The sequence below is a fragment of the Anolis carolinensis genome, unplaced genomic scaffold (assembly GCF_035594765.1).
Source record: "Anolis carolinensis isolate JA03-04 unplaced genomic scaffold, rAnoCar3.1.pri scaffold_14, whole genome shotgun sequence".
Lineage (NCBI taxonomy): Eukaryota > Metazoa > Chordata > Lepidosauria > Squamata > Dactyloidae > Anolis > Anolis carolinensis.
Genome location: NW_026943825.1, coordinates 5,549,373 through 5,575,851, shown reverse-complemented (window position 1 = coordinate 5,575,851; position 26,479 = coordinate 5,549,373). Strand labels below are relative to the sequence as shown.

The following is a 26,479-nucleotide window of genomic DNA, read 5'->3' as shown; positions in this document are numbered from 1 at the left end:
ATTCCAAAAAGTAAACAAGAGATCCTAGTTTAGGAATAATCCGCTTTGGGGGGATATTTGGTGCCTTCATCTACCCTTTAGGTATGGTCCCATACTAGGTAAATATAAGGTAATTCCACATTAGTAAAACGGGAGACTTTCAAAATAATGGAAAGCTTGCTCATGTCTGGGCATATATAATACTAGCTGTGCCCAGCCACGCATTGCTGTGGCAAAGTGGTGGTGGTATTGGTTAAAAATTGTTGTGTACTTTTTATTTGAAGTTATATGTATTTTTTAATTAATTTTATTGTAAGTTATCTTTTTATTTATTATATTTTATTATTTTCTTGTATTACTTTTAGTTATTTTCTGTTATTATAGTATTTTATTGTATTAATCTTTTAGTGTTTTTAATTATTTTTAGTGTTTTTTATTATTTATTATTGGGTTGCTAGGAGACCATGTTGGAGGAGCTTAGCCTTCTAACTGGCAGCAATTGGATAAAAGCAATTATTCCTCTCCCTCTAATTAGGACTTTATTTTTCTTTTCTTTTTCTTGTATCAACCTAGAGGTGTGGATGATGGGTTGTGTTGTCAAATTTCGAGGTTGGGGGGGGCATGTAGTTTTGTTGTTTTGGCGGTCGCCGTGATGCCATCACTCTTTTATATATATAGATTATTATTATAGTCAGCCAAATGCATTTATGTGCACAGCTAAATGTGTGTTTTGGAGATACCAAGGTTCAAATCTGAGCTGCACTGAGTCCGTTCAGCAGCTGAATCTTGCACTTCCCAGTAAACTCCGGCAAAAGCAAACTGTCGCAAGACTTTGTCAGCTTGTGTGTTGTTCTGCATTCACAACCTTGTCCATACCGACCACATTTAGATGTTGCTCGATTGCACGTCTGTGCATTGTAATGACTCCAGAGTTTGTTCATTGGCTGCGGACTTTGGACAAAGTGTACTCCCTCAGCCTCAAATAGAAAACAAAAACACTTTCTCATTAAATCTTGCCAAGAAAACTCATGATAGGGTTGCAAGAAGAAGAAGAAGATGATAGGATGGTCACCTCTCAGGTCTGCTTTAGGTGACTCGTGACATATCTTCCAATTCGATATGATGTGTATGCATAGATTTAGGTATGTGTCCAGACTGCTTATAAGGAGCTAGTTTGCAAGTAAAAATGAATGACTGTGTCACGAAATGGTGCGTTGTCTGGAAGAGATGCTGCTGGCATGATGTTGTAGCCCAGGCTCCATCTGAGCTTGGGCCTGAGATGCAGCCAGAGTTTGTCCCAGTGGATTCTGGGACCAGAGACATGATGGTTTCAAGCAAGCAGCTTGAACCGCATTCCTCAAAGGAGTCAAGGTCGGATCTCCTGAAGCCAGATGGACATTCTAGTTCGGATTCTGGAAGTGAGAAGGCGAGAGGGCTAATGAGCTTGACAGAAGGAAGGCAATAACTAAGCAGAGGAAAGAAAGGGAGTGTGTCAGAATAATAATAATAATAACTTTATTATTATTATTAAGAAGTCAACGATTGCTTTTGAAACGAAATAATGTCTCACGGAAAGAGACCTTGAATTTCCCTTAAGAAGGGTTGCTTTCTCTGACAGAGTCAGAGGTGGTAACTTTGCTTTTCCAAGAGAGGAAGATCTCTGCTTCGTGCTCCTGTGAATTCCATGTTCTTTCCTGCAGTTTTGTATCTTGATCCTAGTGCCAGGCTTGGATTTCTGTGTATTCAGTTGAATGTTCAGTTTGGATTTCTGCTCCAGACCCCTGACTTTTGTTCCAGCATTAACCTTGTAGCTTGGACTAAACTTGCAGATTTGTTCCTTGCTTATATTCTGGGGCTCCAGGGTGGTTTTGAGGGGCCTACGCAGCCTAGGGGTGCAACACATGAAATGTTTGGAAGGCTCTTCCGCACATTGTCGTCACAAAAGGAAGCGAAGCCTTCGGAAGGCAGAGGTCTTCCATATTCCGTGAGCATCACAATGCTCCTCCGAGTTGCGGCGGCCGTCAAAGAGAGGACATTTTGGATGCAAGGACACAGCCCCAGCCATGGATTACCTAACGGTGCCCATCCTGCCTTCGGTGTCGCAGCTCGAGAAAGAGGAGAAAGAGCATGTCTCTTCCTCGACGCTGATCAGCCCGGGGTCTTCCCTGGGCCAGGTCTCGGGGTATTCGACACCCAGCCCGGACCCGTCAACCATCATGGCCATCACCTCGATGATCCCGCCAGGGGATACCCGGTCGAAGGACTTGCGCAAACACAGCAAAGCCCCCAAGACCAGGCGCGGGAGCAAAGGTACCCATTCGTCTGTTCGGGCCAAAGGTGAGTGGCGCTGGGGATGTGTGCATGTGGGTCATTCCTAAGAGCCACACTTAGGCAACGCAAAAGGAAATGTACGGGATGGGTGGCACCTGCCTAGAAAAGGAATCTAGGAGTAGGCTGCTGTGACTCTTTCGGGCTGTCTGGCCGTGTTCCAGAAGGTTTCTCTCCTGACATTTTGCCACATCTGTGGCAGGCATCCTCAGAGGTTGTGAGGTATGTCGGAAACTAGGCAAGTGGGGTTTATATATCTATGTAAGGTATTGGGTGGGAGACCTTGCACAGACCCTAGACCAGTGGTTCCCAAGCTTATTTGGCCTGTCGCCCTCTTTCGAGAAAAAATATGACTCAGCACCCCCTGGAAAGGGGCGTGGCTTAGAGGGGTGGGCGTGGCTCCTGCTCAAGGGGGCGGGGCTGAGCCTCTCCTAGTCCAAGATGTAGGGCTGGGAGGGGGAGGTGGGCGGGGCCACAAATGGGCGGCCAGGACTGGGATGGGCGGAGTTATGAGCTCTGAGGCAGGGCTGAGCTTCTATCCATGTCCTGCGGCGCCTTCCAGGACACAGGGGGCGGGGCTAGAGCAGGGGGCGGGGCCTCTTCCCAAGTGCTTGACGGGGCTGGCCCTCTATACCCCGCTCCTGTGTTCTAACAAGTGCCTCAGGGGAGGTATACAGAGGCTCAGCCCTGCCTCACATTCTTGGGAAGAGGCCCCGCCCCCACCCCTAGCTCCGCCCTTTAGTCCTAAAAGGCCTCTCAGGAGGGAGGTATAGAGGCTCAGCCCTATCTCAGGTTCTTGGAAGGAGGCCCTGCCCCATTCCCTAGACCCGCCCTTTGTATCCCAACAAGCGCCTCAGGAGAGGTATAGAAGATTCTCTGCCTCTTGGGAAGAAGCCACGCCCACTCCTCTAGCTCCGCCCCCTGTGTGTCCTAACAGGTGCCTCAGGTGCTCAGCCCTGTCTCCGGCACTTGGGAAGAGGCCCCGCCCCTCCCCTGGCCCCGCCCCCGTGTCCTAATAGCTGCCATCACCACCCCCCTGGATTGCTCCAGCGCACACCGGGGGGCAGTAGCGCCCACTTTGGGAATCACTGCCCCAGACCTTACACTTGCCTAGTTTCCAAGAGACCTCACAACCTCTGAGGATGCCTGTTACAGATGTGGGAAAATCGTCAGGAGAGAAAGCCATACAGCCCAAAAGACTCACAGCAACCCAGTGATTCCGGCCATGAAAGCCTTCAACAATACATGGATCTAGGAGTCTCGGTAGAGCACAAACTGAACATGAGCCGAGAGTGTGATGCGGGAGCGAAAAAGGCCAATGCGATTCTAGGTTGCATCAAGAGGAGTGTAGCATCCAGATCCAGGGATGTGGATAAGTGACACTTGGCTTGGAAACAGTCCATGCGAAAGGGATCTGGGAGAAGACAACGAGCGGGACATGAGCAGAGTAGCCAAACGCAAGGGCAGATGTCTTCACTGTATCTGCTTCTGATCCCCAGAAGCCCATCAGCTTTCGTATGGTATTATTTCTAGCACCCACTTTTTGCTTGATAGTGCTTCTTGTAACTCAGGGCACGATCCAGAGTGACTCCCAGGTGTGTTGTTGTGCTGCAATGCTCCAGTGGGATTCCTTCCCAGGTCATCCTCAGAGCTCGAGATGCTTGTTTGTTCTTAAGGTGAAAAGCACATGGATTAGGGATCAGCTGGTTTTCCCTGTCATAGGCAGTAAGACCACCTAAAGCTTCAGAGAGCTTCTGTTCAACCATTTCAAAGCTCCCTGCTTGGGCGGTGATGGCATAGATGAAACTCTCTGTGCCTTCTGGCAATGGCTGGTCATTTGTGTAGATGTTAAAAATTGATGGAGAAAGCACGCTCCCCTGAGGCAGGCCGTTCTGCTTCTCTGACCCCGGAACTCAACAAAAAAGCTCCTGCTTTTGTAGCAGATTTCCTATGAAGCGGGTGAGGTGGTAGTCCTTTGTGATATTATAATTTTTCCTCGGAAGAAGGCAATGATTTACAGTGTCATAAGCTTTTAAGATTAGCTTATTCTGCAGGAAAACTATGGGGTGGGCCTGTGCAATGAGGCATTTGCTTTCTCGTGAACTTCAGCCACAGGTAAATCGTTCCGGTACCAAGCCAAGCGGAAGCACCGGCGGCGGCGGTTGAGCATAAAGGCGCTGCTGTACCGCTCTTGGCACCGGGTCCATCCGTACCTGATCACGTTGAGGAGGATCATCCACGAACTGACGCAGTCCGTCTTCTTCGATATCTTCATCTGCACCGTGGTCGCCATCAACATCACGATGCTGGTGGCCCAGACCTTCGCTGTGGTCGAAATTCGGGGAGGTGAGGACATTTATGTGATTTATACAGGCCATCCCTGAGTTACAAACATCTGACTAATAGTTAGGAACGGAGGCGAGACAACAGGAAGTGAAAGAAATCTACCCTTCGGAAGGGAAATTCACTCTTGGAAGTTATTGTCATGGGGGAAAAAGGGGTCTCTATAGAAGTTTTGTCCCCAGTCCTTGTTTCCACAACAAGCCGACCAGGGTGGTATCCAACTGCATTAATTCAACAGTGTTGGTGCAGCTTCCCCTTACAAGCCATGGTGACATCTCTTGCGGTGTTTCTCCCTCCCTAGAATGGTTCTTCTCTGCCATGGATCCTGCCTTCCTGTCTGTCTATGTGGTGGAGGCCATCCTCAAGATAATCGCGTTGGACTTAGAATACTTCCGGGATCCCTGGAATGACATTGGTAGGTCCTTTAGTTGGCTCCAAGCCCAACCAAGAACCCATGGGATCATGCCTCACACATCTGGGTTTCAAGGATTTCTCATGAATCTATCCTTCACTCCCTTCGTCTAGAGACCTAATCTGATATTGCGGGAAAACTCCCCATTAGCTGAATGCCAATTCCCAAGAGAAATGGACCTTTAACCTTTCCTGTTGCTAAGAAATGAACACTGGAATCCAATCCATCTTCAATCAGAGCCGGTCCACCGGCGAGGCCATTTAGGCAGCTGCCTGTGGCGCAATCATTCTGGGGGCGCAGTTGAGGCCCCCGGGAGGATGGCGCCACCCCCCGCCTCCTTCTTCGAGCCTTGCGGGCCTTCTTCGGGCCGCCTGGCCCACCGGAAGGCCCAACGCGGGCTCCGGAGTACCCAATGCGGGCTCCGGAAGGCCCAGCACAGGCTCCGGAAGCCCGCGTCGGGCCTTCCGGTGGGCCGGGTGGGCCTTCCGGAGCCAGCGTCGGGCACTCCGGAGCCTGCTGCCGTCTCTTGGAAGCAAGGCAAGTGGGGTTTATTTGTGGAATAATGTCCAGGGTGGGAGAAAGAGCTCTTGTCTGTTGGGAGGCAGGTGTGGATGTTGTAATTAATCACCTTGATTAGCATTTAATGGCCCTGTGCTTCCTCTTGCCTGGGAGAATCCTTTTTTGGGTGGTGTTAGCTGTCCCTGATTGCTTCCTATCTGGATTTTCCCTGTTTTCAGAGTGTTGTTCTTTATTTAGGCTTTTCCTTCATCCCTCCTTATTATCCAACATTTTCACTTATCCAACGCTTTTATTTTTCAGTGATTGGTTTGGGGGGGGGGCAAAATTTCTGTTCGCCTACACTTGAAAATTACCTTGGACCTCCTCCGTCTTCAACTGCCTGCACTTCTCTCTGATCTAAGGCGTGCAATTCACCCTGATGACACACAGACTCCTCAATTGGAAACCCATCATCCCCTTCATCCTCTGAGAAATCCCCAGCCTCTTGCTGAGCCCCAACACTGATGCACATTTTGGGTCATCGCCATCAGGGTTCCTTTGTAATCACTGTCTGGTCTGAAACTGATTTAAGTAGTCCGTGTAGATGTGCCAACCACAGTTTGTATTAGGTGGAGTTTGTTTCCACATCTGTCTATCTGTTCCTCCCCTCCTCCAGATTTCTTCATCATGATCATGACGGTGTTGGATTTCGTGCTGCCGCTGTTCATCTCCTCTCGGCAAGGCAACCGGGACAACACTGTGGCGCTTCTCAGGGTCCTCAAGATATGCAAAGGGATCCGGGCCATCCGGGCCATCCGCTTCCTCCTGACGCTCCGGTCAGCAACCCAAAACTGTAGGGTCACACAAACAAGGGTCTCTTCCAACTCTAGGATATTATTATTATTACTAGCTGTGCCCGGCCACGCGTTGCTGTGGCAAAGTATGGTGGTATGGGAAATAAAGTATTGAGGAATTGGTAGTAGTTAAGATAAAGGGTAAAGGTGTGGAGTCCAGATAATCCAGTTAAAGCAGATAATATAAGATTATAAATGGGTTATATAGCTGTGTGGAAGGGCCTTGAGTCTACATTGCCATCTAATCCAGTTAAAATCTGATAATCTGTATTTTATAGGCAGTGTGGAAGAGGCCTATGTGAGGCCTAACTCTGCCTGGATGAGTGGGTTGCTAGGAGACCAAGTGGGCGGAGCTTAGCCTTCTAACTGGCAGCAATTGGATAAAAACAATTATTCCTCTCCTTCTAATTAGGACTTTATTTTTCTTTTCTTTTTGTTGTATCAACCTTGAGGCATGGATGAGGGGCCGTGCTGTCAATTTTCGAGGTTGTGGGGTGTTTAGTTTTGTTGTTTTGTTGGTCGCCGGGATTCCATCACTCTTTTATATATATAGATTATTGTTTGATACAAAACGAGATTATTACACATGCTGGATCACACCCAGACACTTCCCAAGTGTTTAGGACTTATTATTATTATTATTATTATTATTATTATTATTATTATTATTATTAAGCAGAGGTTGGTCATCTGTTGGGAGGGCTTTGATGGTGTCTTCCTTCCAGGCAGAATGGGGTTGGATGACCTTTGGAGGGCCTTTCCAACACTAGGATTCTATTGCTGTGTTCATCAGTACAAGATGTGCAATGCAGTGTGCTATTCCGACCATTCAGAATGACCCATGATATTCTGCTGCTAGAGCAGAGATGAAATACATTGTTGTTGTTGTTATTGTATTATGACACAGCAAACAAGATAGATATGCTGGATTTCATATCACAAAATCACAAGTCGAACACTTCCCAAGTGTCTAGGACTGTGTGATGTATTTTCGGATGATGCGCGCAGATCCCAGCAAGGTGGCCTTTTGCAGCTGGCAGATCGTGATTTTGTCAATGTCTATTGTTTCCAAATGCCGGCTGAGATCTTTTGGCACGGCACCCAGTGTGCCCATCACTACCGGGACCACCTGCACTGGTTTCTGCCAGAGTCTTTGTAGTTCAATCTTGAGGTCCTGATAGCGGCTGAGCTTTTCCTGTTGTTTTTCGTCAATGCGACTGTCACCTGGGATGGCGACATCAATGATCCAAACCTTTTTCTTTTCCACAACTGTGATGTTGTGTTGTGTTCCAGAACTTAGTCAGTCTGGATTCGAAAGTCCCACCGTATCTTTGCGTGCTCATTTCCCAATACTTTTGCAGGTTTGTGATCCCACCAGTTCTTTGCTGCTGGGAGGTGGTACTTGAGGCATTAGTTCCAATGAATCATTTGGGCCACATAGTTGTGCCTCTGTTTGTAGTCTGTCTGTGCAATTTTCTTACAGCAGCTGAGGATATGATCAATGGTTTCATCATTATTATTAAGCAGAGGCTGGTCATCTGTTGGGAGGGCTTTGATGGTGTCTTCCTACCAGGCAGAATGGGGTTGGATGACCTTTGGAGGCCCCTTCCAACTCTAGGACTCTATTGCTGTCTTCATCAGTGCAAGATGTGCAATGCAGTGTGCTATTCCAACCATTCAGGATGACCCATGATATTCTGCTGGCAGAGCAGAGATGAAATACATTGTTGTTGTTGTTGTTGTTGTTGTTGTTGTTATTATTATTATTATTCATACCCTACTTTTCACAAGGACTCAGAGACCATGCCACCCCAAAGTCAAGCTGCATAGGATCCTCCCAATACTAGTACTCTGGGATTTGACTGCAGTCCTTTTGGAGCTCAAATTAACTCCGTATTTGTTTGTCTGTTTCCCCGCAGGGTGATGAGGAACCTTCAGGAAATCACCAGCACTTTCATGCTCTCTTCCCAAGCCATCGGGGCCATTATCCTCCTCATGTTTTCTTTCCTCTGTATCCTCCTGAGAAAGATAGCTTTCTCGTGGGTGGGACTGAATGGCCTTTGGGGGTCCCTTTCGACTTCAGGATTCTAAGCAAACGATTATGTTCCTTAACCAATGCCTCTCGCTGTTCAGTCATGTCTTCGGTGGTGCTGCGGGACATGTTCCATGACGCTGATCCAAAGCACTTTGGAGACCTCTTCAAAACCATCTTCACCCTCTTCCAGATGTTCACGTTGGACGATTGGTCTCTCATCTATCTGACATGCCATGAGGCCGGTAAGCGAAGTGGAGGGCTACCTATTCATTGTGGCTTTTCAACAGAGGTTAAGACGCCCATCTGTCAGGCGGGCTTTGATTGTGTCTTCCTGCCTGGCAGAATGGGGTTGGACGGGATGGCCTTTGGGGGTCCCTTCCAACTCTTATGGCCAGCAGTCACTGCTGAAAAGTAATGCTTCCACCTTCGTAACTCCTCAACAGACGGCAGTACTGGCTTGTTCAGTAGACTCTCCTATACAGTTCCATTTGGCAGGAAGTCTTAGCATTGAACGGTTGTGTTGTTAAAGCGCAAAGTATGGAACCCTGCGCAGACGGTTCCATTTGGTGGGAAGCCTTGGCATTGAACGGTTGGGTTGTTAAAGCACGAAGTATGGAACCCTGCACAGACGGTTCCATTTGTTGGGAAGCCTTAGCATTGAACAGTTGTGTTGTTAAAGTGCAAAGTATGGAACCCTGCGCTGACGGTTCCATTTGGTGGGAAGCCTTGGCATTGAACGGTTGTGTTGTTAAAGCGCGAAGTATGGAACCCTGCGCAGACAGTTCCATTTGGTGGGAAGCCTTGGCATTGAACGGTTGTGTTGTTAAAGCGCGAAGTATGGGACCCTGCACAGACGGTTCCATTTGGTGGGAAGCCTTGGCATTGAACGGTTGGGTTGTTAAAGTGCAAAGTATGGAACCCTGCGCAGACGGTCGGTCAATGCGACTTAAGCAACGTGCAGTCACTGAATTCTTGACAGCAGAAGGTGTCACCCCAAAGGAGATCCATCAGAGAATACAAGCTGTTTATGGTGATTGTGTGGATGCGATTCCTGTGCATCGTTGGGCGAGTGAGTTTAAAGATGTTGAGGTGGGAACATCTGACTTGCGTGACAAACAAAGAGTTGGACGTCCTGTGACAGCAACCACCAAGTTTCACAAGCAAAAGGTGGACAGATTGATTCAGGACGATCATCGTATCACTCAGAGAGAAATTTCAAGCATCATCGGCATTTCACAAGAACGTGTGGGTCACATTATTGCTTTGCTTGGTTATTAGAAGATCTGTGCACGATGGAGACTGTGAGACGCTGGTTGCGGAAACTGAGTGTTGACTTCTTCCGTATTCGATTCAGAAAACTTATTCATCGTTGGCAGAAATGTATCCAATTGTCTGGTGATGATGTGGAAAAGTGAATAGTGGTAGTTAAAGAGCACATTCTAAGGATTTTTTCTGCGTTTGATTTATTAAAATATTCCCATTCAAACCCAAGTAACGAAGGAAAAGGCATTACTTTTTATTAAACCCTCATAATTAGTATTATCTGTCCTCATGTGGCAATATTCCCTTTCTCCCTCCCAGGGTCCTGGTACATCATTATCTTCTTAATCACCTACATCCTGGTGGAATACTTTCTGCTTCTCAAGTAAGTCTGGGCCTATTATTATTATTATGAGTATTATTATTAACACCAATTTCCACACACGTCAGATGTAATGCGGAGGCTTTCCTCTCCCAGGCTCAGCTTAGATTCCCACAATAGCTAGCTACCCTTCTTAATAACACCCATTGCTACACATGGCAAAGCAGCCCTCTGTCAGGACCTGCTTATTGTTACGGGACAGAAACAAAAGGAAAACGAAAGCAAACACAAAGACGTCTTTCGTTTTCGTGTCACCTCTCGTTTCCTACTAAAATATCGTCATTCGTTTCGTGTAGACGAACAATCGAAACTAAACGATAGCACAAAGAAAACAAAGGAAAATTTTTCACTCACATCTCTAATTGTGATACATGATTGTTTTGATAATTTCAGGAGTATTGTATGTAGTGCCTTATTGGGGGCAAACCTGGCTCATAGACTGTTTCTTTTGCAGCCTGGTGATTGCAGTCCTGGTCGACAATTTCCAGGTGGCCCTGGTGAAGCGACACGAGCTCAAGAAGCAAAAGGTGAGCTCCCAAGGGTGAAAGGATGGGTGCCAAGGGGAGACTTCCTGCTTGGCTTTGGCTGGGTTCACTTTATTTAAGCATGCATTTCCCTCAGTTGAAGACTCAGCAGATTATGTAAAACTTTGGCTGTTGGGGAGTTACAAAGGAGAAAGCAAGAGTAGTGCAGTAGTTCTCAACATAGAATCATACAAACTGGAAGAGGCCCCAAGGGCCATCAGTCCAACCCCGTTCTGTCAGGTAGGAAGGCACAATCAAAGCACTCCTGACAGATGGTCATGTGCTTTAAAACTTATTATTATTATTAGATATTCTTCTACTTCTATGGTCTTAGAATCTGTGGATATATGTACAGTAAATAATAATAATAATAATAATAATAATAATAATAATAATAATAATAATAATTAACAGACATTGACAAAATTACGATCTGTCAACTGCAAAAGGCCACCCTACTGGGATCTGCGAGCATCATCTGAAAATACATCACACAGTCCTAGACACTTGGGAAGTGTTCGACTTGTGATTTTGTGAAAGGAAATCCAGCATATCTATCTTGTTTTCTGTGTCATACAATAAAATAATAATAATAATAATAATAATAATAATAATAATAATAATAATAATAATAAACAACTTCAAAGACTCTGGCAGAAACCAGTGCAGGTGGTCCCGGTGGTGATGGGCACATTGGGTGCCGTGCCAAAAGATCTCAGCCGGCATTTGGAAACAATAGACATTGACAAAATTACGATCTGCCAGTTGCAAAAGGCCACCCTGCTGGGATCTGCACGCATCATCCGAAAATACATCACACAGTCCTAGACACTTGGGAAGTGTTCGACTTGTGATTTTGTGAAACAAAATCCAGCATATCTATCTTGTTTTCTGTGTCATACAATAAAATAATAATAATAATAATAATAATAATAATAGTAATAGTAATAATACAGTAGAGTCTCACTTATCCAACATAAACGGGCCGGCAGAATGTTGGATAAGTGAATATGTTGGATAATAAGGAGGCATTAAGGAAAAGCCTATTAAACATCAAATAAGGTTACGATTTTACAAATTAAGCACCAAAACATCATGTTATACAACAAATTTGATAGAAAAAGTAGTTCAATATGCAGTTATGCTACGTAGTAATTACTTTATTTAGGAATTTAGCATCAAAATATCACGATGTCTTGAAAACATTGACTACAAAAATGCGTTGGATAATCCAGAACCTTGGATAAGCGAGTGTTGGATAAGTAAGATTCTACTGTAATAATAATAATCTCTGTGAATATGGGGGTCATACTTTATATTAGAAAAGATCCCAAAGGCCATCCAGGCCAACCACCTTCTCACAGATAGAAAAACACAAAGCCCTCCTGACAGATGGCCATCTAGCATTGGCTTAAACCCGGCAGGCCCTCAGGCAGCTCTTACCATTAGAAAGTTCTTCCTAATGTGTACAAAATATAAACCTAAACAAACAGATATTTCACACAGAGGAGAGGGCAGGCTTGTTCTGTTTCTCCCACAAATATTATTATTGTCCCGTCTCTGACTCGCTTTTTTGTCTTTTCTTCCCCTCCGGCATCCGGCAGAAGGTGATCACAGTGGCAGGTAGCACTGAAGACAACCCTGCCTCCAAAAAAGCAGGTAAACAACTGCTTGCACAGAGCTAAAGATGGGCTGAGTAAGAATAACTAATGGTGGAGCAGTGCCAAAGATTTCAGGGACTTTGGGAACATCTACCTATACTGTAGAATTGATGCAATTTGATACGACTACTTATTATTTTATTTACTTTTAATTCATTCAAATAGACATACATTTGTAAGTGTTTGTTGCGTACAGTGCAACACTTCCCATCTACAAATTAATATCCGTTTCCTCCTTGTCTACAGTCGCATAGGTTCCCCTATGTAAATTTTTAGATTAATTTTACATTGAGATGTTGGCTCATTGGTTGCCGTTCATTAACAAAGTTCTCTAAAGGTGCTCCTCTTAAGAGTACAGATATTTGCTTGATATTGCTTTCTGTATTTCAACTTGGAGCAGTTATATCTCATAATTTTATATTCTTTAAATATGCTACTCAAACGGCCATTTTCAAAAGTCTTATTTTCCCTCTATAGCAGATAAAACCCAAATGAAAGAGGTAGATGAGGAAGAATTCTTCAGGCGGTTGGTGATGGAGAAATATGGCAGCCTTGAACTGATTGACAAGTAAGAAGGACCAGAGGTTTTTCGATATTATTAAAAGCAGGGAAATATGTATCTATTAATGTGTTTATAGCCTATTGTATATCCAAAATGCTTGGGACTAGAAGTGATTTCAGAAGCAGTGTCCCACAGAATTTTGGAATACCTGTATTTGCAATTATTATTATTATTATTATTATTATTATTATTATTACAACATTTCTACCCCGCCCTTCTCACCCACTAAGGGGATTCAGGGAGGCTTACAAATATAAAACACATATATAAAACAATCACAATTGCATTTCAACTCAATGTATAATAATAATAATATAATATTATAATATTAATTATATATTATATATTAAATGTAATGTGACTAATAATATTACCATAGAATGATATAGTACTGTCAAGGACAGAACGCCACAAGGTTCAAGATAACAGAGTTTATTGGATTACAGAACTCAAAAATGCCCGTAAAATACAAGGGCCAGGCAGTATTAGCCTTTAGGAGCAAAAAGGGGCAAGGAAAAACGTTCAAAAGATAAACCGGATTAAACCGGAGTTTAATCCGGGTAAAAACAAACTGCTTGCTTCAGCCTGGGGATAAACAAAACAAAAGCCGAGGAACAAAAGATACAAAAGAATGCAACTAATTGGCAGCAGATTCCTCTCTGCTGCCAACACTGTGCTTAGAGTAACTTGCGTCGCTCCCACACACACAGCAGACAGGATTTCCAACACGAACAGATCAGCCAAGGATTGTAGCAGTAGAGTAGACCCAGTTCCTTTCCGTAGATCAAAGCCAGAAGCAGACGTTTGTAGATTCCAAGTCCAAGAAGGGGGGAAGACAAGCCGTGGTCAGTTCAGTCCGAGTTTTCAAAACAGGAGATGGCGTCCGTCAAGAAGACGACGGAAGGTCAAGCTAATAAGAGTAAGCACAGGTTTGCACAAACAAATGCCCACACAATTCCTCCCGCCGTCTGACCCTGAATTCCAAAACAACTTACGTCTCAGCACAGGAAAACACACCAGTCTTCAGGAAAGCGTCCCACACAGATCCCAAGCGTTCGTCCAGATTACCTTGCCCAACGCAATTTGCAATTGCTCCCAAGCCCCATTTTATGCCAGTTACAAATCCTCATCACTGTCAGCTGTCCTCCTTAACCCGGGCGTTTCCTCATCACTTTCCTCATCAGAGCTGGAACACCTCTGACTACGCCCCACAGCATCTCCAGCTGTGGATCCCGTCCCATCCCTCCAGCTAAGCCATGGGTCTAATCCTGAAGGTCCCCATTCATCTTCTATCCCATCATGACCAGTGGCACCCAATTCCTCCCTTACCCGAGTCCAATCCATCTCATCCTCCTCCGAGCTAACCAGCCCCTCCTCCATTCTCTCCGTAAACCCCTCAAAAGACTCTTCGTCAGATGGTGCTGCAAAAATGTCTCGCAGTCTTTTTCTTTCTCGCTCCTCGAGAGTATCTGACTCTCGAGGAGTCTTACACCCACGTCTGTCAGTAACAGAGCCATGAGGCTCAATCATAACACTATCCCCTCTCACAAAGGCCTCCTCCCCCGATGGCGGAGAAGTGGCAGTGATACCCTCCGCTATAGCACCACGACGACTAGAGGTATCTAGTTTCAACAGCGAACGATGAAAGACTGGATGGACCTTTAAACTAGACGGTAAACGCAAACGAAACGCAACGGAAGAAATCTTTTTAACGATAGGAAAGGGACCCAAATATCGTGGCGCAAACTTTCCCCCAGCCTGTTTAATATGTTTGGAAGATAACCACACCAAATCCCCTTCTTCCAACTCCTCCCCTGCCTGCCTGTGGCGGTCAGCCTGAGTCTTTTGCGTTGCCTTAGCTTCCAACAGTAAGCGACGGGCAACATCATGCAGTGCAGCCATTTCCGAAGAGCGGTATACAGGGTCCGAAGAGACCACATTGGTCGACGGCGCCACACCTCCCCGTGGGTGAAAACCATAAGTTAGCTCAAATGGCGTATGCTGACTAGACGTGTGCACCGCATTATTGTAAGCGAACTCCGCCACCGGTAACCACTTCACCCAAGCCGTGGGTTGATCTAAACAAAAACAACGCAAATACTGCTCTAAGAGCCCATTAACCCGTTCCGACTGTCCATCCGTCTGCGGATGAAAAGCTGAAGAAACGTTTAACTTAGTCCCTAAGCACTCATGGAAATGTTTCCAAAAGCGTGACACAAATTGCGGAGCCCTATCTGAAATAATCACCTCGGGTGCTCCGTGCAAACGATAGATGTGCTTAGTAAATAGTAAGGCCAACGTAGGGGCCGCCGGAATGGTTGAACAAGGAATAAAATGAGCCAGTTTGCTAAATAAATCCACCACCACCCAAATACAAGTATAACCCCCAGACTTAGGCAAATCTGAAATAAAATCCATGGAAATGATTTGCCATGGCCTCTCCGGAACAGGTAGAGACGACAACAACCCTCTAGGGCGCCCAACAGGCGTCTTACTCTGCTGGCAAAAAGCGCAGCTGTCACAAAAGCGCAGAATGTCTTGCCGCATCTTTGGCCACCAGTAGCTCCTGGTGATAAGCTGTACGGTCTTGAACCTGCCAAAGTGCCCAGCCATGGGTTCGTCATGGTGGGCTCTAATCACCTCCAACCTGAGGGCCCCCACTGGTACGTAGACCTGCCCCCTGCGTACCAATACTCCGTCTTGATCTTGTAGATGCGGCAGTATTGTACGGTTACCTGCTGATAGCAGCATCAGTTGCTCCTGAGTCCACACATCATCCCTCTGAGCCTCAAGGATCTGGTCATGTAACCCGAGCTCATTGTCTACAACACATAGAGAGGCAGTAGGCAAGATGGTCTGACATACTACCTGCTCATTGGTCTTAAACTCCGGCTTGCGGGATAAAGCATCGGCCCGCAAGTTTGCCTTCCCCTCCACGAACTGCACCTTGAAGTTAAACCTGGAGAAAAACAAAGCCCATCGGATTTGACGCTGGTTTAACTTCTTTGCTGTTTGTAAGTGCTCTAAATTCTTGTGATCAGATCTGACCACAATCTGGTGCCGTGCCCCTTCAAGCCAGTGCCGCCACACCTCAAACGCCACCTTAATCGCCAACAACTCCTTCTCCCATATGGTATAGTTCTGCTCGAAGGGTGTTAGTTGCCGCGAGTAAAAACCACAGGGACGCAAGGTCCCTGAGGAATCCTTCTGAGACAATACAGCCCCCAACGCGTAGCTAGAAGCATCCGCTTCTACCACGAACGGTTTGTCAACATCAGGATGTGTTAGTATGTTGTCCGATTGAAAACTAGACTTAAGTTGTAGAAACGCATCGTGAGCTTCCCGCCCCCACACAAATGGCTGTTTCTTACGCAGGAGCTGCGTCAAAGGTACCGTGAGCTTTGCAAAATTCGGAATAAACTCCCGGTAGTAATTAGCGAAACCTAAGAACCTTTGTACATCCTTCTTAGTCTTTAGCTCCTGCCATGAGTTAACGGCGTCGACCTTATGTGGATCCATTTTAAGTTCCCTACCTGACACTACATGACCTAGGAACTCCACTTCAGGCACATGAAAGACGCACTTGGAAGCCTTGGCGAAAAGCCCATTAGCCCGCAGACGGTGCAGAACCTGCTTGACATGTTGACGATGTTCTTTCTCGTCCTTAGAAAAAATCAAGATATCATCCAAATAAATCACTAAAAATTGGTCAATTAGGTCCCTGAACACATCGTTCATGAACCTCTGGAAGACCGCAGGAGCGTTGCAAAGTCCGAAAGGCATGACTCGGAACTCGTGGCATCCGAAACACGTGTTAAATGCCGTCTTCCATTCATCCCCTTCCCGTATACGGATTAAGTTATATGCCCCCCGCAGGTCAAGCTTGGTAAAAACCTTAGCCCCTTGCACCCTTGATAATAGTTCCGAGATTAAAGGTAGCGGGTACCTATCCCGAATGGTGTATTTGTTTAGGATCCGATAGTCGCAGACCAGCCTAAGTTCCCCAGTCTTTTTGGCTACAAAGAATACTGGTGCCGCAGTTGGAGAGCTAGATGGGCGAATAAACCCCTTGGCTAAATTTTCATCTAGAAACTCCCTCAAAGCTTGCCTTTCCGGTACAGTCAAGGCATACAGCCTTCCTGCTGGCAATTTCGCACCTTCTGCTAACTTGATGGCGCAATCATATGGCCTGTGCGGTGGTAATTTGTCCGCTTCTCTTTTACAAAATACATCAGAGAACTCCCCATACTCAGCAGGCACTCCCTCCATATCAGATTGAGTAACATTCAGAGTGCAACAATCCTGCCTCTTTAAGGTCACTTTACGTGTCGCCCAATCTACTTGTGGGTTTACTACAGCTAGCCAATCCATCCCCAGGATCACATCATATCTAGGCAAACTCGTAATATCCCACACAAACGTTCCCGTTACTCCCTGCACCTCCCACATTACTGCTGAGGTTTCATGGTTAACCACCCCAGTCTCCAGCAGTCTCCCATCTGCTCCTTCCACCCACACGTCGCATGCCTTGCGCACTCTAGGAATGCCATGCTTCTTAGCAAACTCAATATCTACATAAGAGACCGTAGCCCCTGAGTCCAGCAGTGCCAAAGTAGAAACAAGTTCCCTTCCCCCAACAGATAATGTAATGGGTACGAAAACATGCTTCCTCCCCTCAGTTGACTGCTTGAGGAGCCCTAGTGCGTTGGACTCACGTCGCACTAGGGCTGGCCTTTTCCCGAAAGCTGAGAAGGTTTCACATTACAGTTTTTGGCAAAATGCCCCGCATTCCCACAGTACAAACACAACCCCAGCTGCCTCCTACGGCTCCTTTCCTCTGTAGACAGCTTTTTAAAGACCCCAAGCTCCATAGGCTCTTCCCCCATCACCACAGGTGCCCTGGTAATATGCATAGGTGGCGCACACATTGCTTTCGAGTGTTTACGAGCCTCGAACCTTGCGTCTAAACGCAGCACCTTAGCTACTAAGGCGTCCCAATTTTCAGCCGGCTCCAAGCGTGCTAATTCATCCTGGAGCATATCACTTAACCCGGCAGTAAATAAAAGCATGAATGCATTTTCCCCCCAATCCAGCTGGTGGCGATACAGGTTAAACTTATTTAAGTAATCCAAAACAGTCCCCTTTCCCTGTTTCAACCGATACAGAGCCCACCCAGCATTCTCCGTGCGGAGAGGATCCCCAAAAGTGTCAGTTAATAACTGTTTGAAATTATTCAAATTGTCCTTGACTGGGTCATTTCCCAAAATTAAATTAGTGGCCCATTGTCCTGCGGGACCGGTCAACAAACTCAAAATAAATGCCACCTTGCTAGTGTCTGTAGGAAAAGCATGAGCACTGAGCTGGGAAAAATAAAGCTCCACTTGTGCCAAAAAGGTTGGCAACTTGCACCTGGTTCCGTCAAAGCGTTCAGGAGTCAAAACATGTCCTTTCACAGCATGAGCTGCTTGGCTGACGGTAAAAGCCGTTTGTAATTGGTCAAATTTGGCCCTTAACTCCTCCATCGTCTTCCTGACGGGTTTATTGCTGCAATAAACTTTTTATGGGCGTTGGGCAATCTGTCAAGGACAGAACGCCACAAGGTTCAAGATAACAGAGTTTATTGGATTACAGAACTCAAAAATGCCCGTAAAATACAAGGGCCAGGCAGTATTAGCCTTTAGGAGCAAAAAGGGGCAAGGAAAAACGTTCAAAAGATAAACCGGATTAAACCGGAGTTTAATCCGGGTAAAAACAAACTGCTTGCTTCAGCCTGGGGATAAACAAAACAAAAGCCGAGGAACAAAAGATACAAAAGAATGCAACTAATTGGCAGCAGATTCCTCTCTGCTGCCAACACTGTGCTTAGAGTAACTTGCGTCGCTCCCACACACACAGCAGACAGGATTTCCAACACGAACAGATCAGCCAAGGATTGTAGCAGTAGAGTAGACCCAGTTCCTTTCCGTAGATCAAAGCCAGAAGCAGACGTTTGTAGATTCCAAGTCCAAGAAGGGGGGAAGACAAGCCGTGGTCAGTTCAGTCCGAGTTTTCAAAACAGGAGATGGCGTCCGTCAAGAAGACGACGGAAGGTCAAGCTAATAAGAGTAAGCACAGGTTTGCACAAACAAATGCCCACACAATTCCTCCCGCCGTCTGACCCTGAATTCCAAAACAACTTACGTCTCAGCACAGGAAAACACACCAGTCTTCAGGAAAGCGTCCCACACAGATCCCAAGCGTTCGTCCAGATTACCTTGCCCAACGCAATTTGCAATTGCTCCCAAGCCCCATTTTATGCCAGTTACAAATCCTCATCACTGTCAGCTGTCCTCCTTAACCCGGGCGTTTCCTCATCACTTTCCTCATCAGAGCTGGAACACCTCTGACTACGCCCCACAGCATCTCCAGCTGTGGATCCCGTCCCATCCCTCCAGCTAAGCCATGGGTCTAATCCTGAAGGTCCCCATTCATCTTCTATCCCATCATGACCAGTGGCACCCAATTCCTCCCTTACCCGAGTCCAATCCATCTCATCCTCCTCCGAGCTAACCAGCCCCTCCTCCATTCTCTCCGTAAACCCCTCAAAAGACTCTTCGTCAGATGGTGCTGCAAAAATGTCTCGCAGTCTTTTTCTTTCTCGCTCCTCGAGAGTATCTGACTCTCGAGGAGTCTTACGCCCACGTCTGTCAGTAACAGAGCCATGAGGCTCAATCATAACAAGTACAATATAGTAATTTAATGCTTATATTGTGCTATGCTAATAATATATTGTATTTTCATTTGATTTGTAAGTCGCTCTGAGTCCCCTTTGGGGTGAGAAGAGCGGGATATAATTGTAGTAAATAAATAAATAAATAAATTTGAATTAAATTACATTAAAACATTCATATAAATATAGATATAAATATACATTCAAGGCGCATTCCGAGTCTTGAACATAGTAGGTACATAAATAGATATATAAAGGTACATAAATGAGATACAGTAGAGTCTCACTTATCCAACATAAACGGGCCGGCAGAACGTTGGATAAGTGAATATGTTGGATAATAAGGAGAGATTAAGGAGAAGCCTATTAAACACCAAATTAGGTTATGATTTTACAAATTAAGCACAAAAACATCATGTTATACAACAAATTTGACAGAAAAAGCAGTTCTATACACAGTAATGCTATGTAGTAATTACTGTATTTACGAATTTAGCACCAAAATATCACGATGTATTGAAAACATTGACTACAAAAATGCGTTGGATAATCCAGAACGTTGGATAAGCGAATGTTGGATAAGTGAGACTCTACTGTATATAAAGATGGGACCCAAGTCAAAACAGGATATTCAATGTATGTTTCATATATACAGGGGCCCCAGTGGCGAAGTGTGTTAAAGCACTGAGCTGCTGAACTTGCAGACCGAAAGGTCGCAGGTTTGAATCCAGGGAGCGGAGTGAGCGCCCGCTGTTAGCCCCAGCTTCTGCCTACCTAGCAGTTCGAAAACATGCAAAATGTGAGTAGATCAATAGGTACTGCTCTGGCGGGAAGGTCACAGTGCTCCATGCAGTCATGCCTATGGCCACATGACTTTGGAGGTGTCTACGGACAACGCCGGCTCTTCGGCTTAGAAATGGAGATGAGCACCAACCCCCAGAGTCGGACACAACAGCTTCTGGTCGAAGGAGATTTAGTATAATGTCCTTTGTGGTTTTTTATACATAATAGCTATATCTGCAATTTGCTTCTGACTTGTTAAATAAATAAAATAAATAGTCTGAAGGTAATTATATACATATTCTTTCTTGGTTCTCCCCTATAAGAAGTAAACGCACAGATGTCAAAAACCCCAATTCACATTTCCCTTCTATTTCTCTTTCAGAGAATGGCAGCTCCTCTACAGCTACTTCCAGTTGATGACCGCCATTGAGACCAACCTGCAGCAGTTCAGGTCTCAGTCGTGTACAACCGACAAGATCCTGGACACTTTCTTTGAGGTAATACATCTCCTATTTAATTACTCGCGTGGAGGAAGCCTCAAAGGCTATTAATTTGGTCTAAAAAAGCTTCCACAGGACATGGCATCCATCAAAGAGAAAAATAAAAAACAAATTGATTTGAGTCATCTGCATTGAATCCAGGGTCACTTAATTTTCCCACATCATTGCGTGTATTCGTGTATTTGGTGAGAATAAATGAGAATAATAAGTGATATAAATAATAATAATAATAAGTGAGAGCCAGGAGGATAGTTCCATCTTGTCTCCTGTGTCATAGCAACATGCTATGCTAATTATACACACACACACACACACACACACACACACACACACACACATATACATACAGTAGAGTCTCACTTCAACAATAATTCTTTATTGATTAGTCACTTTTGACTATATCAAAGAGTCTCACTTATCCAAGCCTCACTTATCCAAACCTCTGGATAATCCAAGCCATTTTTGTAGTCAATTTTTTCAATATATCGTGATATTTTGGTGCTAAATTCGTAAATACAGTAATTAAAACATAACATTACTGCGTATTCAACTACTTTTTCTGTCAAATTTGTTATATAACATGATGTTTTGGTGCTTAATTTGTAAAATCATAACCTAATTTGATGTTTAATAGGCTTTTCCTTAATCCCTCCTTATTATCCAAGATATTCTCTTATCCAAGCTTCTGCCGGCCCGTTTAGCTTGGATAAGTGAGACTCTACTGTATATATAATTTATATAGAGAGCGGCTTACAAATCAAATGAACATACAATATATTATTAGCATAGCACAATATAAGCATTAAATTACTATATTGTACTATATCATAATAATAATAATAATAATAATAATAATAAAACTTTATTTATACCCTGCCACCATCTCCCCAATGGGGACTCAGGGCGGCTTACATGGGGCCATGCCCAAAACAATACAATATAAAAAGCATATAAAAGAACAACATATCACAACACAATAAGCAATACAATAAATAATAAATGTAATATTAATAATAATAAATATTTATTATTATTATTATTAATAATAATAAATGTAATATTACATTTAATATATAATATATAATTAATATTATATTAGTAGTATAATATTGTATTCCATTATTAATATTATTATATATTAATATATATTGTATGTACATATAACTTGTAAGCCGCTCTTTGGGGTGAGAAGGGCGGGATATAAATCGCAAATAAATAAATAAATAAGTAAATAACGGGACTAACCTGTTGCATTTATTTTTCTCTCTCTGCTTATAGACAAGCGAAGTTGAGTACCTTCCTGGGTGAAGAACGGAAAGACATTTTCATGACGCTTCGACAGCTGGGTCTCTCCTTCCTCCCAAACACTGCCGCACAATATTTAATTTGTTACTTTCATATTGTTAAGTAGAATGTTATATTTTTTTTAATTAAACAATGTACATTTTCCCAATGCACTGTGTCAGCTGAGTTTAGCTATGTCGGGGCCACTACAAATGGATTTTGAATGCTCAAGCACAGGAATGAAACACTACAGATCTTCCCTTTGAGGAAATGTAGAAGACCTCACTATTCATCATCTGGACACTAGTATTGATAAAAATTGCCATCAAATAGCATTCAAAGCTATCCAAAGCTTATATATACATATACAGTAGAGTCTCACTTATCCAAGACTTGCTTATCCAAGGTTCTGAATTATCCAATGCATTTTTGTAGTCAATGTTTTCAATATATCATGATATTTTGGGGCTAAATTTGTAAATACAGTAATTACAACATAACATTACCGTGTACTGAACTACTTTTTCTGTCAAATGTGTTGTATAACATGATGTTTTGGTGCTTAATTTGTAAAATCATAACCTAATTTGAGACTCTACCATCTATATATATAAAAAGGTAATGAAATTTTGGCCTAGGACAAAACAACAAAACTACACATCCCAGAAACACTAAACTTGGCAGCACAACCCCTCATCCATGCCTCTACGTTCATACAACAAAAATAAAAGAAAAAGTCCTAATTAGAGGGAGAGGAATAATTGTTTTTAGCCAATTGCTGCCAGTTAGAAGGCTAAGCTCCACCCAGTTGGTCTCCTAGCAACCCACTCAGCCCAGGGACAGGCAGAGTTAGGCCTCACTTAGGCCTCTTCCACACTGCCTATAAAATACAGATTATCTGATTTTAACTGGATTATATGGCAGTGCAGACTCAAGGCTTATAATCTTATATTATCTTCTTTGAACTGGATTATCTTGACTCCACACTGCCATATAATACATTTCAGTGTGCATTTTATAGAAGGGGCCTCATATAATCCAGTTCTAAGCAGATAATATAAGATACTTTATTTCCCATACCACCGTACTTTGCCACAGCAACGCGTGGCCGGGCACAGCTATATATATATATATATATAGAGAGAGAGAGAGAGAGAGAGAGAGAATATATATATATATATATATATATATATTTGTATGTATATACACACACACACACACTAGCTTGAGTACTCAGTGTTGACTAGGTTATTTGAAAAAGTCAATTTTTAAATTGTATACAATGCATAAGGCTGTGGGTGAACTACAAGATCGTCGGATGAGGCCCTGCTCGCGGTCCCGTCAGCCTCACAGGTGCGGCTGGCGGGGACGAGAGACAGGGCCTTTTCAGTAGTGGCTCCCCGCCTATGGAACGCCCTCCCCATTGAAGTCAGGCAGGCTCCCTCCCTCCTATCCTTCCGTAGGAAGGTAAAAACTTGGTTGTGGGGCCAGGCTTTCGAATAAGAATCAGCAGCATTAATTACTATTATGTATACTGGAACTCAATTGACAGACCCAGTCTTTTAAACTTGTACACGCCTATCTATATTTTATAAATGCATTTTATGAATGTTATATGTAAGTTAATTTTTTAACTAATTTATAGTGTATTGTACTGTTTTTATATGTCTGTTTTATTGTAAGCCGCCCTGAGTCCCCTGTTGGGTGAGAAGGGCGGGATATAAATATTGTAATAAATAAATAAATAAATAAATAAATACAACTCACATTAACATCGAGAAACTCCATCAGTACTTAAAGTTTGTTGTGTTGGCCAACTCTGCTCTGGATGCATCATCGGTAGGGTTCCGTGTGCTCTCTGGCTGTAGGGTGAACTACAACTCCCACTATGGTGATTCAGTCCACCAAACTCCTTCAGTAGGTTGAGTTAGTTGAGTTCGGGGGTTCTGTGTGCCAAGTTTGGTCCAGGTCCATCATCAGTGGAGGTCACAGCTTCCCTGGTTGTGGGTGAACTACAACTCCCAGAAAGGAAGGTCCGTTCCCTAACCCTAACCCTAAGCCAAACCCATCCAGTCATCAAATCAGGTTTGTGTGCCAAGTTGGGTCCAGATCCATCCGTGTTTGGGTTCACAGTGCTCTCTGGATGTAGGTGAACTACAACTCCTCCAAATCAAGGTGAATTTCCCCCCAAAATCTCCAGTACTCTTTCTAGTCATGGGGGCTCTGTGTGCCAAGTTTGGTCCAATTCCATCTTTGGTGGAGTTCCGAGTGTTCATTGATTGCAGGTGAACTATACATCCTAGTATCTATAAATCCAAAAATGTCCAGGCAACTTCCTCTCAAAACGCCCAGTATTCAGATGTGGGCCTATCGGGTATGCATGCCATGTTTGGTCCAGATCCATCCTTGTTTGGGTGCATCGTACGCTCTGGATGTCGGTGAACTACAACTCCTATAAATCCCTCCAAAGACCTCCAGTATTTCTTGCTGGTCATGGAGGTTTTATGTGCCAAGTTAGTTCCAGGTCCACCATTAGTGGGGTTCAGAATGCTCTTAGATTGAAGGTGAACTATACATCCCAGTCTCTACAACTCCTCTTTTATTATAGTAGAGTCTCACTTGTCCAAGACTTACTTATCCAAGGTTCTGGATTATCCATTGCATTTTTTTTCTAGTTCTCTGAGTTGCCCCCTCCCATGAGGGTGTTGTTTTGTTGCTGTTCCTCTTACAATAATAATTTATTTCTTCTTCTTCTAAGGTACTTTACTATCTGTCCCCAATCTGTTTGTTTTATAGGGTTACCCGAGTTCTTTTTAATTAAAAATGTCACTTTGTCCATGTTCTTAATGTCCATTAGTTTTATTGTCCATTGATCAAGGTCTGACTTTTTTCCAATTTCCAATACTTTGCATAGGTGATCCTGGCTGCTGTAATCATATACAGTAGAGCCTCACTTATCCAATACTCGCTTATCCAACATTCTGGATTATCCAATGCATTTTTGTAGTCAATGTTTTCAATACATTGTGATACTTTGGTGCTAAATTCGTAAATACAGTAATTACAACATAACATTACTGCGCATTGAACTGCTTTTTCTGTCAAATTTCTGTCAAATAACATGCTTAATTTGTAAAACATAACCTAATTTAATGTTTAATAGGCTTTTCCTTAATCCCTCCTTATTATCCAAGATATTCGCTTATCCAAGTTTCTACTGGCCCGTTTAGCTTGGATAAGTGAGACTCTACTGTACAGTAGTCTCACTTATCCAAGACTCGCTTATCCAAGCCTCTGGATTATCCAATGCATTTTTGTAGCTAATGTTTTCAATATATCATGATATTTTGGTGCTAAATTCGTAAATACAGTAATTACAACATAACATTACTGCGTATTGAACTACTTTTCCTGTCAAATTTGTTGTCTAACATGATGTTTTGGTGCTTAATTTGTAAAATCATAACCTAATTTGATGTTTAATAGGCTTTTCCTTAATCCCTCCTTATTATTCAAGATATTTGCTTATCCAAGGTTCTGGATTATCCAAGCCATTTTTGTAGCTAATCTTTTCAATATATCGTGATATTTTGGTGCTAAATTCGTAAATACAGTAATTACCACATAACATTACTGTATATTGAACTACTTTTTCTGTCAAATTTGTTATATAACATGATGTTTTGGTGCTTAATTTGTAAAATCATAAGCTAATTTGATGTGCAATAGGCTTTTCCTTAATCCCTCCTTATTATTCAAGATATTTGCTTATCCAAGATTCTGGATTATCCAATGCATTTTTGTAGCTAATCTTTTCAATATATCGTGATATTTTGGTGTTAAATTCGTAAATACAGTAATTACCACATAACATTAATGTATAATGAACTACTTTTTTCTGTCAAATTTGTTGTATAACATGATGTTTTGGTGCTTAATTTGTAAAATCATAACCTAATTTGATGTTTAATGGGTTTTTCCTTAATCCCTCGTTATTATCCAAGATATTCGCTTATCCAAGGTTCTGCTGGCCCGTTTAGCTTGGATAACTGAGATTCTACTGTATTTGTATTAGCTAGGCCACAATCCTTCCTCTTTCTTTTTCTCCTTCTTTCTCTTCCAACCCCAATTCGACGTTGACAGCTCATTCCATTGCTATCCTATACAATCCTTGATAAACTATACATCCCAAATACCAAAGCGCCTTGATTCAGTTTCCCTCAGCTGCTGTTTCCACTGCGCATGCGTACACCTGAGTTTCCCTCACCTCAGTTCACAAACGCCGTCGTTGTCCGCGCGGATTCGACGTCCTAAGTCCTGATTGGTTCAGAGGAAGTGTACGGTGGCCGCGCGGTCTCAAGCGGG

General features: G+C 43.7%; 1 protein-coding gene across 1 annotated transcript; it reads left to right on the top strand.

Moving 5' to 3' along the window:
• Positions 1 to 70: 70 nt before the first annotated feature.
• On the top strand, positions 71 to 22,207 carry catsper1 (cation channel sperm associated 1). The gene is made up of 12 exons (XM_016998448.2): positions 71 to 2,316; positions 4,417 to 4,653; positions 4,952 to 5,065; positions 6,237 to 6,396; positions 8,334 to 8,425; positions 8,548 to 8,691; positions 10,031 to 10,094; positions 10,546 to 10,618; positions 12,220 to 12,274; positions 12,754 to 12,844; positions 20,713 to 20,827; positions 22,109 to 22,207. The coding sequence occupies exons 1-12, from the start codon at positions 2,043 to 2,045 to the stop codon at positions 22,136 to 22,138; spliced, it is 1,449 nt and encodes a 482-aa protein (XP_016853937.2). The 5' UTR covers positions 71 to 2,042; the 3' UTR covers positions 22,139 to 22,207.
• Positions 22,208 to 26,479: the final 4,272 nt, after the last annotated feature.

Coding starts and splice junctions, on each gene's coding strand:
- catsper1 (XM_016998448.2), top strand. CDS start 2,043: ATGGATTACCTAACGGTGCCCATCCTGCCTTCGGTGTCGCAGCTCGAG. Junction 6,397..8,333: donor CGCTTCCTCCTGACGCTCCG/GTCAGCAACCCA, acceptor GTTTCCCCGCAG/GGTGATGAGGAACCTTCAGG. Junction 10,095..10,545: donor GAATACTTTCTGCTTCTCAA/GTAAGTCTGGGC, acceptor TTTCTTTTGCAG/CCTGGTGATTGCAGTCCTGG.